The 11992-nt window shown below is 42.5% G+C and overlaps 1 protein-coding gene and 1 long non-coding RNA gene across 2 annotated transcripts in view; both read right to left on the bottom strand.

Annotated features, from left to right (window-relative positions):
- Window positions 1-11992, bottom strand: part of LOC145451092 (uncharacterized) — a 262756-nt gene that overhangs the window by 102345 nt on the left and 148419 nt on the right. The window lies entirely within an intron of this gene.
- LOC145451023 (DDB1- and CUL4-associated factor 1-like) lies at window positions 6965-11245 on the bottom strand. Its single transcript, XM_080329509.1, has 2 exons — window positions 9525-11245; window positions 6965-9458 (listed from the first exon to the last, which is right to left on the bottom strand). The coding sequence occupies exons 1-2, from the start codon at window positions 11041-11043 to the stop codon at window positions 7294-7296; spliced, it is 3684 nt and encodes a 1227-aa protein (XP_080185635.1). The 5' UTR covers window positions 11044-11245; the 3' UTR covers window positions 6965-7293.

The following is an 11992-nucleotide window of genomic DNA, read 5'->3' as shown; positions in this document are numbered from 1 at the left end:
GAATTTCAGAGGTTCGCGTTCACAACAGAACCTTGATAGGTTCTGCACTGTGAACCTTTTTCATATATATTTTCAATTTTCACTTCATTATGACATCTTCAGTACAAATTTATTGCATTTCAACTGCGGGCCACTCTGTGCATGCCGCTGGCAGCTGAAAAAATCAACACAAAACGAATATGCACCTTGCCAATCTCAAAAATTTTACTTGCTTTGTTACAAAAGTTTGCTCCTGATTTCCGTTTGTGAATATTTAGCGACTCTCTGCTAAGAGCTCGACCTGCAATCACACAACGTCACGAGCGAAATACACTACATGTAGTTAGCGAATGATGTTTATTGTATCATAAAAAACGTGCGATTGGGGTGTTGGCTACCGCTGTATTACTTATTAATGCGATAATATCGGTAGCAAGTCTAGAAACCCTGTTTTACACTCTGCTCAAAATCAATGTAGCAATACTCAGAAGCTGAATACATTGTCCGGTCTGGCCCAGACTGTTAAGGCGTAAGCATATATTCCATGGCAAGTCCTCATCGAAATTGTTGGCAAAGCGACGGATAATATTGATTTTATGGAAGTATTATATCATTTGATTGCCTCAGTTGATACATTAAGCGACGTTTAAAACGCCAATATGCACTTCAGCATTGTGACATTATGTGGCCCGGGTCTTCGCTAGGTATCGTATACATTAATATACGCTATCACTTCATTGAAAGATAGGGTTGGGATTAGCAATATGACGTCACGTGACGTCATGAGGTTCACGTTCGTGTTCACACAGAACCTTTCAAAAAGGTTCGCGTTCACACGAACCTGAACCTTTCAGAGGTTCACACCATCCCTATGGCATATCACTCGCAATTTGCTCTACATCTGCTCTAAATCCTAAAAAAGAGGACAAAATCTCAAAAAAGAGGACAAAAGGGCGTCCTCCGAGCACACTTTCAAAAAAGTCAAAAAATAGGACAAATCCTCTTAAAAGAGGACGTATGGTAAGCCTACTATTAGGTAACCTTTTAAATCTAAAGCCAAAGGTAAACCTACAAAAAACATCATACGAGACAAATCGAACGTCTCGCACGCACAAAGCTATAATGAACTCGACCACGGAATTAGCAATTTGAACTTTAGTGTGAGCATCTGGCACCAGAAATATAGAATTATTACTCAACTATGCTGGACAAAACCGTGAGGCCCTCAATTATACCTTTCCTTCTAGTCCTACCTCCAACCTTCACGACAATTTTAAGCAAGGATTGAGTACTAAGCTAGTTATTGGCTGAACTGCCCATACATCATACAAACAGTGACCTGGCTGGTCATGCTATTACAGGTATACTGATGAACTGACATGGTGCTGAGACTGCTGATATAGTCTGCTCTGATCATACCAACATCCATATACTTGTGACAAAATGTTCTGGTATAATGACACTTTAACATGGCCTATTCATTAATGCTGTGGCTTATCTGGACATTGATTGACTGTGATGGTCAGGAGATATTAAAAATAGAAACTGATTCTTCAAGGATAGTCTTGCTGCCCTGCATATTCTGCCATTCACTCACCGGTGAAATGTTCTTGGATGCCGACGCTTTACCAAAGACTCTTCATCGCTATTACTTCTCATATATGACTCCGTGGATATCTTTTACTGCACCCATAGGCGCAACAAACACTACCAACGAAACGAGATGTCTTCGACATGTCGAAATACATAGATAACACAGATATCAACACGAGATATTGGGCTGAAACAAATCCTGAATGTTACGATGATTATTCATTCAAAGCTCCATTCGTATAAAATACTACAAACCCAATACGAATCAAATATATTTTAAAACTGGACGGTTTTCCATAAGCGCCTGTACTAAGTCGTCCAGCCTATTCCCCACAATGCAACTGTAACATGGTGACAACGCAAATTTGCTTAGCCGGAGATGGCAGTAGTTCGGGGCTTGAATCAAACGCCGTGATTTCGTGATTACCAGTCTGCTTGCCGTTCTATGGTCGCTGACACGCCCACTCTACGGCAGCTACTTTCAAACGCATTTAGACAAAGGTTAACGACTTTCCCGTGAGCTTATTGCAGGTTCATTGACGTTTTTTAACTATAATCTATAGAATGAGACATGGATACGCATAAATTTTGAGATTTTCGAAATTATGGACAACCCTAATGCCCATATATATAGCGAAGTCTCTGCGAAAATCGAATTCTCTTCGTGTTTTCGCTTTGCAAATGCCTAGCCGGGGCATGCCCCGGTAGCGCTCATAACAAGCTTTCACTGTCTATTCTCTCAAAGCTGCGCACAATAAAGAAACAGTGATTTACTCTCTCCTATTCATAAAATGACCGAGCAACCGGGGCAACATAGCCTGCTCGCCCTTAAGGTGTGATGTAACAATCGTATCTACATCTGAACTCGGTTACCGTCATATGCGTTTAGTCGACCTTTGCTGGTATAGGTCGATTTTGATGGTGTTTCACACCATGATAATTCTTGAAACTTGGTATGTCATGTCGTGATGGTGGTATTTAACATTGTCCCAAGTTTCAGGGTTTCTACTTAAAGTTTAGGGTAGTAATTCCGTTTCCGAAGTTGAGTGTGTGCTGATTCGTCATGTATCGCAAACAGAATTTACTCAAAAGCCGGTATTGGTATCCATTGATTTTGACGATGTTCCATACCGAGATCGGTCATGACATTTGGTACGGTAAGTCTTAATGTTAGTATTCAACGCGGTACCAAGTTTCAAGTTTGTCACTGTACTGTGTTAGTGGTAATTTCGTTTCCTAAGTCGAGTGAGAGCTGACTCGTCATTTATCGCAAACATATTTTACGCAAAGCCGGTATTGGTCTCCATTGATTTTAACGATGCTCCTTACCTAGATCCGTCATGAGCTTTTGCATGGTATGTCTTGATTTTAGTATCGAACGCTGTGCCAAGTCTCAAGGTTGGCACTCAATGATTAGGGCAGCAATTTCGTCATCAAGGTCGAGTATGTTAAAGATGTGCGCTGATCTGACACTTAGCCTACCTAACGCATTGCGGATTTCACGCAAAAGTCGGCGTATCTGTGTTAACGCTAACTGTGTTCCATACTGAGATAAGTGATGAGATGATGATATCATGAAACAGTTTACTAACATCCTCGGTTTGCATTCAAATATTTACTTTTATTTTATATTCTCCAGTGTCAATTTTGACCGTGAAATTGTGGCCTTCAGGCCATTTGCTTACAATTACAACCCCTATCAAGCGCGATAGCTGTTTCGTTTTCGATGGCGGCTAACAGCTGATCGCTTGATCAATGATAAGCCTATTCCTCAGTAAATTTTACGCAAAATTCGGTGTTGGTCTGTTTGTATTAATTTTGACAGTGTACCATACCGAAAACGGTCATGAGGCTACTTCTCGTTGATTTCATGTAACAGTGTACCAAGTTTTCGGCTTTCATCCACGTATTTATTCGGTAATATATTTTCCAAAGGCGATTTTGCAGCAGACATATAGACCGTAAGCCGTATGTGTCGTGTGACAGTCTTCAGCATCAAGGCCAAAATATCTCCTATGCTGTATCGGGACCGAATTTCCGAGGCTGCTATCCGTAGTTCTTCAGAATTATGTTTTGGATTCAATATGACATTGTCCAATCTATGAGATAACAATTGCGTATGTGTCCGAACTCGTTGACCTTTCCAGCTAGGCTTACGCAATCTCTCGAGTTATAGTCATTTCCATTTCTGCAGATAATTAGTCAAGTCAGGTATAGTGCGAACATGAGCCGTGTGAAATCTTTGTTCCGTACGCCGTTTACGCAGTTACCACACTTCAAGTCACAGCTCACCGGCAGACCTCTCGCGGCACATACGTTACATCACTGTTGTCGGGAAGTTCGTGTTACCGTAGTTCGTACCAATAAGTTACTTGTTTACGTTGGAAAACTCCATTGTGACGTCATCTTGATAAAAAGTCGCTTGCAGCCCTTGCCCCACCACCCGATATTGTCACGAGCCGCCACTGCATGCGACCAAACTATCCGTTGGGATTGCTAGCATTATGGTTGCATTTCGTGATATGACAATATGGGTGGCGCGAAATTTTTCACTCTGATAAAGAGAGGGGCATGTCAAAAAAAGTTTGAGAATCACTGCTTTATATCAATGCTGGGCATAATATAGCATTATAATTATATCACGTATAATGTGGAATCTATTCGTGCAACACCATTATTCACAAACAATGGAATTGGCAAAAATACTACGATTGGCCGATTGAATATAGTTACTAAAGCAGTGACTCTGCGTCTCTAACGACGATATAAAAGTTGGAATATTAACGGTGAGGAATACATTAGATTGTAAACGTGGACGTTAAATTTTGTTCATTATTTTTATATTGTGACAGCCCACCCATTAGGGTGTATGTGTAATGATTATTAGTTGCTATTGTGATGGTGCTGTTATTTCTGGGGCAGCCGGGTGTCTGAAACCGACTACGTGAAATGGACACTGGGTGGACACATGACAATGCATGCTTCCTTCTTGCCTGGACTGGCTGCCGTGAGGACGCAGAAAAAAAGCTGTCTAAAAACTATTGTGCATCTCTTTACGTCAACTATATTAGGCGGTCTTCCACAATATCACCATTTCACCATTCGAGTTTCTCTGGACACCGGGGCCGGGGCCATTTGGGTCAGAGTGATAGTAAGGTAGGCTATACTGCAGTGCGACCAAAGATATTTGAATTATATTCTTTTCGTAGCTATCATATGCTATTCAGGGGTGGGCAACATACGGCCCGCGGGCCGGATCCGGCCCGCGAAGGGATTTTGTCCGGCCCGCGGACAGTTTTCCGTCTTACATGATGGTGTGGCCCGCGGCCCAAGTCATCATCCAAGATTCCCCACTACTTGCTTACATACGTCAAATGTTAGTGACTGTATGTCATTATACACATGTATGCGCAGTGCGCACTTGCGCGGCGAGCGAGGGTGGAGCTTATGCGTAAATCTGTCGAAGCGAGAAGACTTGTTGCATTATCAGCATTTACGATGTACTCAGGCCTAATGTCATTTGTGGTAATCATGATGGTGTTCGTCGACTAAAATGGTTATTTACAAGAGGCCGATATTTCTTATTTTTGATTCCGTAACCGTCGACTTGTAGCACGGCACACTTCAAGGCTTCTGTAAGAGACCGGCTTTTGCCAGGAGTCGCCTACTCAAAATGGGTCGGGGGCCACTTTTACATTTCGTGGAAGCTGCGGGCCGCAAGAATTCAATATCGAGATAAAATAGGCCACATAGCTGAACAGTGAACAACCACGCTATCTAATGACTATAAGGACTTGATATCTTGGTAAAATTGGGGTACCAGGCTTATCGAACGCCTTGAAATCTTAATTAAGAATTGCACCGTGTGTTGATTGATCAGAGAGAAGCAGATATAGTGGTGCATGTATGACAATGCTGTTCTCAAATCCACATTGTCTTCGACATTATTGGCGAGAAATGGCTTTGAAGTTACATCGTTGTCGTTAAATTACATTCATTAAATACGATTTATTCCTTTTATATGTGGATAAATTGGCGAATAATGTATCGATTTAGCAATCCGGCCCGCCAAGGTCCTAATTTTCCTATATCCGGCCCGCCGACTGGAGAAATTGCCCGCCCCTGCTATACATGTATTTTACATGCAGCGGTTTCGCATTGGGGTTTCCGCCTCTGCGAATATCTATTATTTGGTCAGTGGTTTTAGATAACTCAGAACTAATTATGCACTTTTTAGCCTTCTCAGAATGTGGTGTCGATTTCACCATCTTGTTCCTGATGGTTACATGAGGAAGAACTCAACACTGTCGATATATGGTTATAATGTGGCCTATGAACGATTGAACATGTTCGACAGTTGCTGTCTTGAGACATTATTTACGTCAAAGTATTTATTACTAAAAATTTCAACTTTTTAAAAAAATGTACTAGAAAATACAGTAATTTTTCAATATCCTCAGAATTGTCTCGCGGGCCGGATGAAATCGCCTGGCGGGCCGGATGCTGCCCGCGGGTCTTATGTTTGACACCCCTGATCTACATATATACGGAGACACATGCGCGATTGCCGTTACCAGTTAACTGCTCTGGACTCTATGCATCGAAAATTATATTGCGTTGTTCACAAAAACTCATTCTGCCTATGGATAACCATTAACCAATCATTGCGATCAGCACGACCAGTATGACGTCAAATAACGTTTTCGCTAAATTTTGACGGTTACCGGTATCGGTTCACAATACGTTGTGTTGCAGTTATAGGCGATTGTCTTGCGTACTGGTGTCGTTTTGTGTCTTGCGTACTAAAACAAGCAAACAACTGCTCCGTAATGACAAAAGTTGAAAGGAAATACGGCGATAGTTTTGGGTAGTGTGGAATGAAGACTCGGAATAAATTTGAAGTGGGGAATGAAGACAAAAAGGTTGGGAACCACTGTTCTATGATTTAATTTTAATTCACTGTGCACGCTTCTTCTCTACTTCGCCTAGGACAAGGTGGGTGGGTGCTCTCAAAGACTACGGCAAGTCGTTTCGGCACCTTCCTATCTTTTCATTGTATCGCAGTTTCTTGTGGTGTTTCGAAACGATGAAAATAATAATAAACTGATACTAATACTGGCATTATATTCTTTCTGATCGAATGAAGGTACATATTTGAACATTCCAACATCATTTACACTGTTGTGACGTCATTGTGAGAGATACTCGAATATTCGATTCGACTCGAAGCCTAACACTCGATTCGGAATCGAATTACTCAGGTGACAGGTACTCATCTTTGTCCAGCCCAAGTAGTCAGTATTCAAGTGTTCAATTATCCACCCCTCTGCCGCATATAGCTTACTCTGTGCACTCAAAGGCGCCGCTATATTATCAGTAACGACTGAGACCATAAAGTTGCAGCGATATCTGTATTGTACAAAATCCATAGACCATCACCGTGCATCAATTAGTATCGACAGGGTTGGAATAAAGTTATCGCATATCGCAGGCAGTCCATCATTTCAAAACATCATGCAGCAGATCGAATTACCGAAACACGATCAAATCAGAATTTGTCATCCGTATAGTTTACGTGTACGTATCTTCCAAAAACTCACCATAAAAACCGAACGATCTGGCGGCAACAACTTGTGAAAAGCCACCAGACGTGATTTCATCATCAAAATAACAGCTGTTGTCATCTCTCTTGTCGACATCGTTGCCAGTTTTCACATTGTTCTACTTTTTTGTTGCATCATCTTCTGGCACCATGCCGCCTTCATACATCCTGCACACAGACATGGACGAATTCGGCCTTTCAATAACAGCTACGTTACGGTCGCAATCGTCCAAAGCGATTGCGTTTACTTCACCCTCTACGGAAATACATCCCAAAGGTTTATAATTCGACGAGTCGAAAGTCCGGAAGGATGACATCGAAACTGGCCGCTCTTTGTTGTAAACATTCTTGGCGTACATAACACTCCGATTTCGATTGAACAACAGTTGGCATTGATCGAGAGCAGGTACCGTCTGAATCAGTTTGAAGTTTCTCATATCCCAAACTTCAGTGTTTATGATCACTTCCATACCGTTAGGATGGAACACACCGCTAATCTGCTCGTTGAACTGATCAAATCCGTGAACGGGCGACGTCTGGGGCTTTCGGACATCCCATAAGCACCCGCTGCTTAGAACTAATCGATCATCGTACGAAAATGTGGCACGATTAAATTTGTAGTAACATGTCAGCTCACCTGCTGAATAGGTGTTATCATATGGATCTTTTCCATAGGTGTTGATAGCCGTGCCGGTGTTGGCATCGTAGATAATTGCTTGGCCAGCACTCGAAGCAACAAGTTTGTCTTGAACGGTCTTGGAGAACTCGACATAATCAATGAATGGAAAAGTTGACTTTTCATCTATCGTATCGTTTATGGCTAGTAAAGCACAGTTGCGGCGCCGACTATTCACGGATACGGCCAGCATCACATCTCCCGCGTAAGAGGGTACGATTTGAGTAATTGTGGAATTGAAAATCCTCGCCTTGCTACGATCTTCAAACTTCGGCGCTTTGAAAAAGTGGAAATATCCAGCTCTGTCTCCCAGAATCAGCGCGCAATCGTCGGTGGGACTGAACGCAACAGCCGTGAGGCACGATATTGGATCTCTGGTAGATCTGATCATCCTGGCCGGTCTGAAACGGCTGTAAATCATTCGCAAGTCATGCCCAGTACTGCCGACACCGTACCGTCTGTGATATACCCCTTGTCTACCATAGTGTCGTTTTTGGAAGTTGATCAATGGATTGCTTCTGTTTGTGGGCTTGGGGCAACGGTAGGGAGTGAACGCGGAAAGCGGTGGCAGAGTGAAAAGCGGATTTCGACGTTGGACGTGTCGGGGCTTCAAGTCTTCGTGGGTGATGATATCGTAAGAACGATTGCTTTCACTGACTTTGGAATCTTCCGTCGTGAAACCGTTAAAGGTTTCCAATTTTCTCACAGATTCAAGCATGGCAAACAAGTAATCATCGGCATCTGGAAATTTCCCAGCTTCCGGCACCGATGACGCAGCATTGTTGCGAATACCCGACAAGACCAGACTGAGATAAATCATTAACAAAAGGTCCTCATTATCACACTGCACGCGAGTTTCCGTGTCAACGCCAGTTCTCAGTACAGCTATCCAGTGATAGTCGGGTGTACTTGCTTTTCTCTTCACTATTCTTTTCAAGAGTAACTCCACATTGATGCAAAACTGGATGTGTAGCTCTTTCTTGTCCTCAACGACGGGATTCGGGATAGCGTTAAGTAATTTGCTGGTCAAGACATGAAGCTTAGGTACGATCTCACGCAATGGCCGGTGTTCAACAAGCCCGGCGAGCGCCTTACAAGCAAGGTAACGCGTTTCATCTGCCGTTTGTGCTGGCCTGGTGACGTCTAACAGAGATATCAGCCTGCTGACGCCGTGCGCTTGCCGAATGAGTTTCCAACATGTTTCTCTAGCTTCACGTTTCTTATTACCATACCTCGTTGAACCAGTTATTTCCAAAGATTCACTGTCATCCCTTCTTTCACCATCAGTACCTTCAGCACAATTTATAATAACAGTAATTGCGGAATTCAGAGATACTCCATCCGCGTAAGTGGCGTTATTATTTTTACGAATAATTGCAATGAAGTTCAGTATTACACGGAGTCCGATCGCATGATGAGGGTGACATTCCGTGAGCGTCATTTGACAAGACTGCGACAATGTGACGGAGCATAAAACATCCAACGCGGCCTGGCAGGCTTTGACTAGATCGGGCACGAACATTCCCAACTCGTCTGTGTCACCAATGATCTTTAGCAGCAACGGAATACCATCTAGCCTCTGAAAGAGAGCTATCGGCTCCCAGTGTTCTAGATCGAAATTGCAGCATTTACCTGCAAACTCACGGAGAAAGTCTAAATATTCAAAATGCTTACGTCTCGTGTGCTTTGCGGACTCGTACTTCGAGACAAACTCCAACGAACGGTGTTTGTGTTTCATAACAGAGCTCGATGTCACGAGCTCCCTGACTTTGAATGCTACTTGAGCTTCAAAATACTTGCTAAGAGCGACACACATTGGATAGATGATCTGCGGCGTCACGTCACGTAAATCTGTGTCTTCAAGCGGATCGCATTCACCATTAGCTGCGTTGATAATGTACTGGGTCGAGCAAATCATATTTACAATACATCTCAAGCCGTTCATGTCATCAAATAGCGAAAGTACGTTCCTGTATGAAAATGTCCCAGAAAAAAAGACGACGATATAAAATTTACCATAATCGTGCGAACACTCCAGAAGCCATAGGGCATACTCTACGAGTTCCCTCAAAATATGCGCCGGAAGCCGACATATCTTCTCCACAGCATCCTTGTGACAAGCTAGGTAATACAAACACAAAGGGACTCGAGTAGAACCTATTGATGACCGCGGAACATCGATCAGTTTCTGGATGCCGTCCAATTCAATGAACTCGGTGGCGGTCTTGCTGTGGCAAAAAAACTTGCTTAAAAAATCCAAGGCATGATAAACCAAACGGTTGTCCGATTTCATTTCAATATATCTGCTTACCAAACGCAGTGCATTGCATTCGTGAAACGACGATAGAAACTCTTGGAGTCCTCCAAAGCATGATAACAAACGGAACGTGTAACACTCGTACAAACTATCGGTAGGGGGCTTTTTCAGCGAATAGTGTAAGTCTATCGTCGCCGGCGTTTGTTCCACAAGGCTGCCATTGCTCCTCAAGTCATTCACACTACTATTGGCCGCTATGTCCCTTTCTCGGACTACAAATTTGCTGTTCACTAGCGGGTTGAGATTCTGAGAGTGCTTTCGTTTCCTTGGATTCGATTTGTTCTGGTTCTCATCGAGAACAATGCATTCTTCTTCCTTGTATGTGTAGAACTCGATATAATTCCATAGACGTTTAAGTAAGGTCGTAATAAGTTTGACACTTTGGTCCTTACTCGATTGTATCACAACAAAATGACCGTCAATAAGACCAGTCGCATATGTTCTTAAAGGCTCGTTGGCATAGATAATCCAGCTTATCAAGACATTTACATACTCTTTCGAATCCAATCCAGTTATGCGATAGCCGTGCCCGGCCAAGAAAGCTAGCTTTGCCGAAGCTATTACAACACTTCCGACATTCTTCGGGCTTTCATTAGTTTTCAGGTACCTGGAAGTCAACGTGTCATTGAATTCTTTGCAGTTTTCGAGCAGTTTCAATACTTTGCTCAATCTACATTCCGCAGCGGCAAGTTTGAGGGGCCGGTGGAATAATGATTCGGGAGGACATCCGTCATAGAATTCGACAAACGCAGACTCCAAGATCTTACTGCACCGCCTAAGGAACGGCAGTGGGTCATAGCCTTCATTCTTGTGTTCGGCCTTCCACTTGTCAATTAGATTAACGAAGTCAGTGACAGGTTCAACTTCAGAGCTCATAACGAGTTCAGTCGGATAATAACGGAAGTTAATTAAAATTTAGATAAGCTGAATAATGAGAAAGGGAAGATTTTATATTTAAAAAGATTCTTGGCTCCAGCGCCTTCCCCGTCGGCGATTTAGATTTTGAAGGAGGCGGAAACACATACCTGGTTATATGGGGTGCTGAAACCCTATAGGCTGGCCGTGTTGTTTAGGCATATGCCAAAATACCTTATTTAGGCATTTTTCAGATGTCATTTTTGGCAGTGTTGGCTTCGCCAGGAATTCGTACTTGTATACGCGAATTAACCGTGTAAAACACTGTATATAGTTTAATCTTTCATACCAAAGAATGTCTCAAAACGAGCAGTATCCACTTTGTGTCAACGAACAGCGAGAGAAAAAACCGGACTGGCAACGGTGTTGGAGTCAATTCACCAAATACAAAACCGACCGACTGATTCTGCAATGTCTAATCCGAATAGTCGATTCGATAGGCGTGCATAATTACTAGGGCCATTTTTATATGACCGTAAAAAATCAATTATATGACTTTATTTTATGGAAAATATGACTTTATATGACTTTATGTGAAAATAGTGTATTTTTACATGTATCCAACGTCACTCATGGAACTGACGAGTAAAACATAAACAACATAACAGTAATACGCATCCATTTTTATTTTAAACCACTGTTGTTGTACAGTTTCATGTAGTGTGGAATGTTGGAGTCTTTAAAGTGACTATTTGGACGTAAAAATGACTTTAGTAAGGAAAATGAGCGCTCCACAGACGCTGATGTGGGTTGACACTTCTGCAGTTTTTCATTCAGCGCTGGTGAAATGTCTTGCCTTTCTAGCTCCATAATTTGTTTCACATCGTTTTTGTCCAATCGCTTCTTAATGTAATTTTTGAGCTCAAGCGGATCTTTTCTGAAATCAAGGGCATTTAGATCAGCATTAGCC

This window comes from Botryllus schlosseri, chromosome 11 (genome assembly GCF_051294905.1).
Source record: "Botryllus schlosseri isolate E-star chromosome 11, Bs_hap1, whole genome shotgun sequence".
In the NCBI taxonomy this organism is placed as follows: domain Eukaryota; kingdom Metazoa; phylum Chordata; class Ascidiacea; order Stolidobranchia; family Styelidae; genus Botryllus; species Botryllus schlosseri.
Note: the sequence above shows the minus strand (reverse complement) of the source record. Positions and strands in the feature narration are given on the sequence as shown.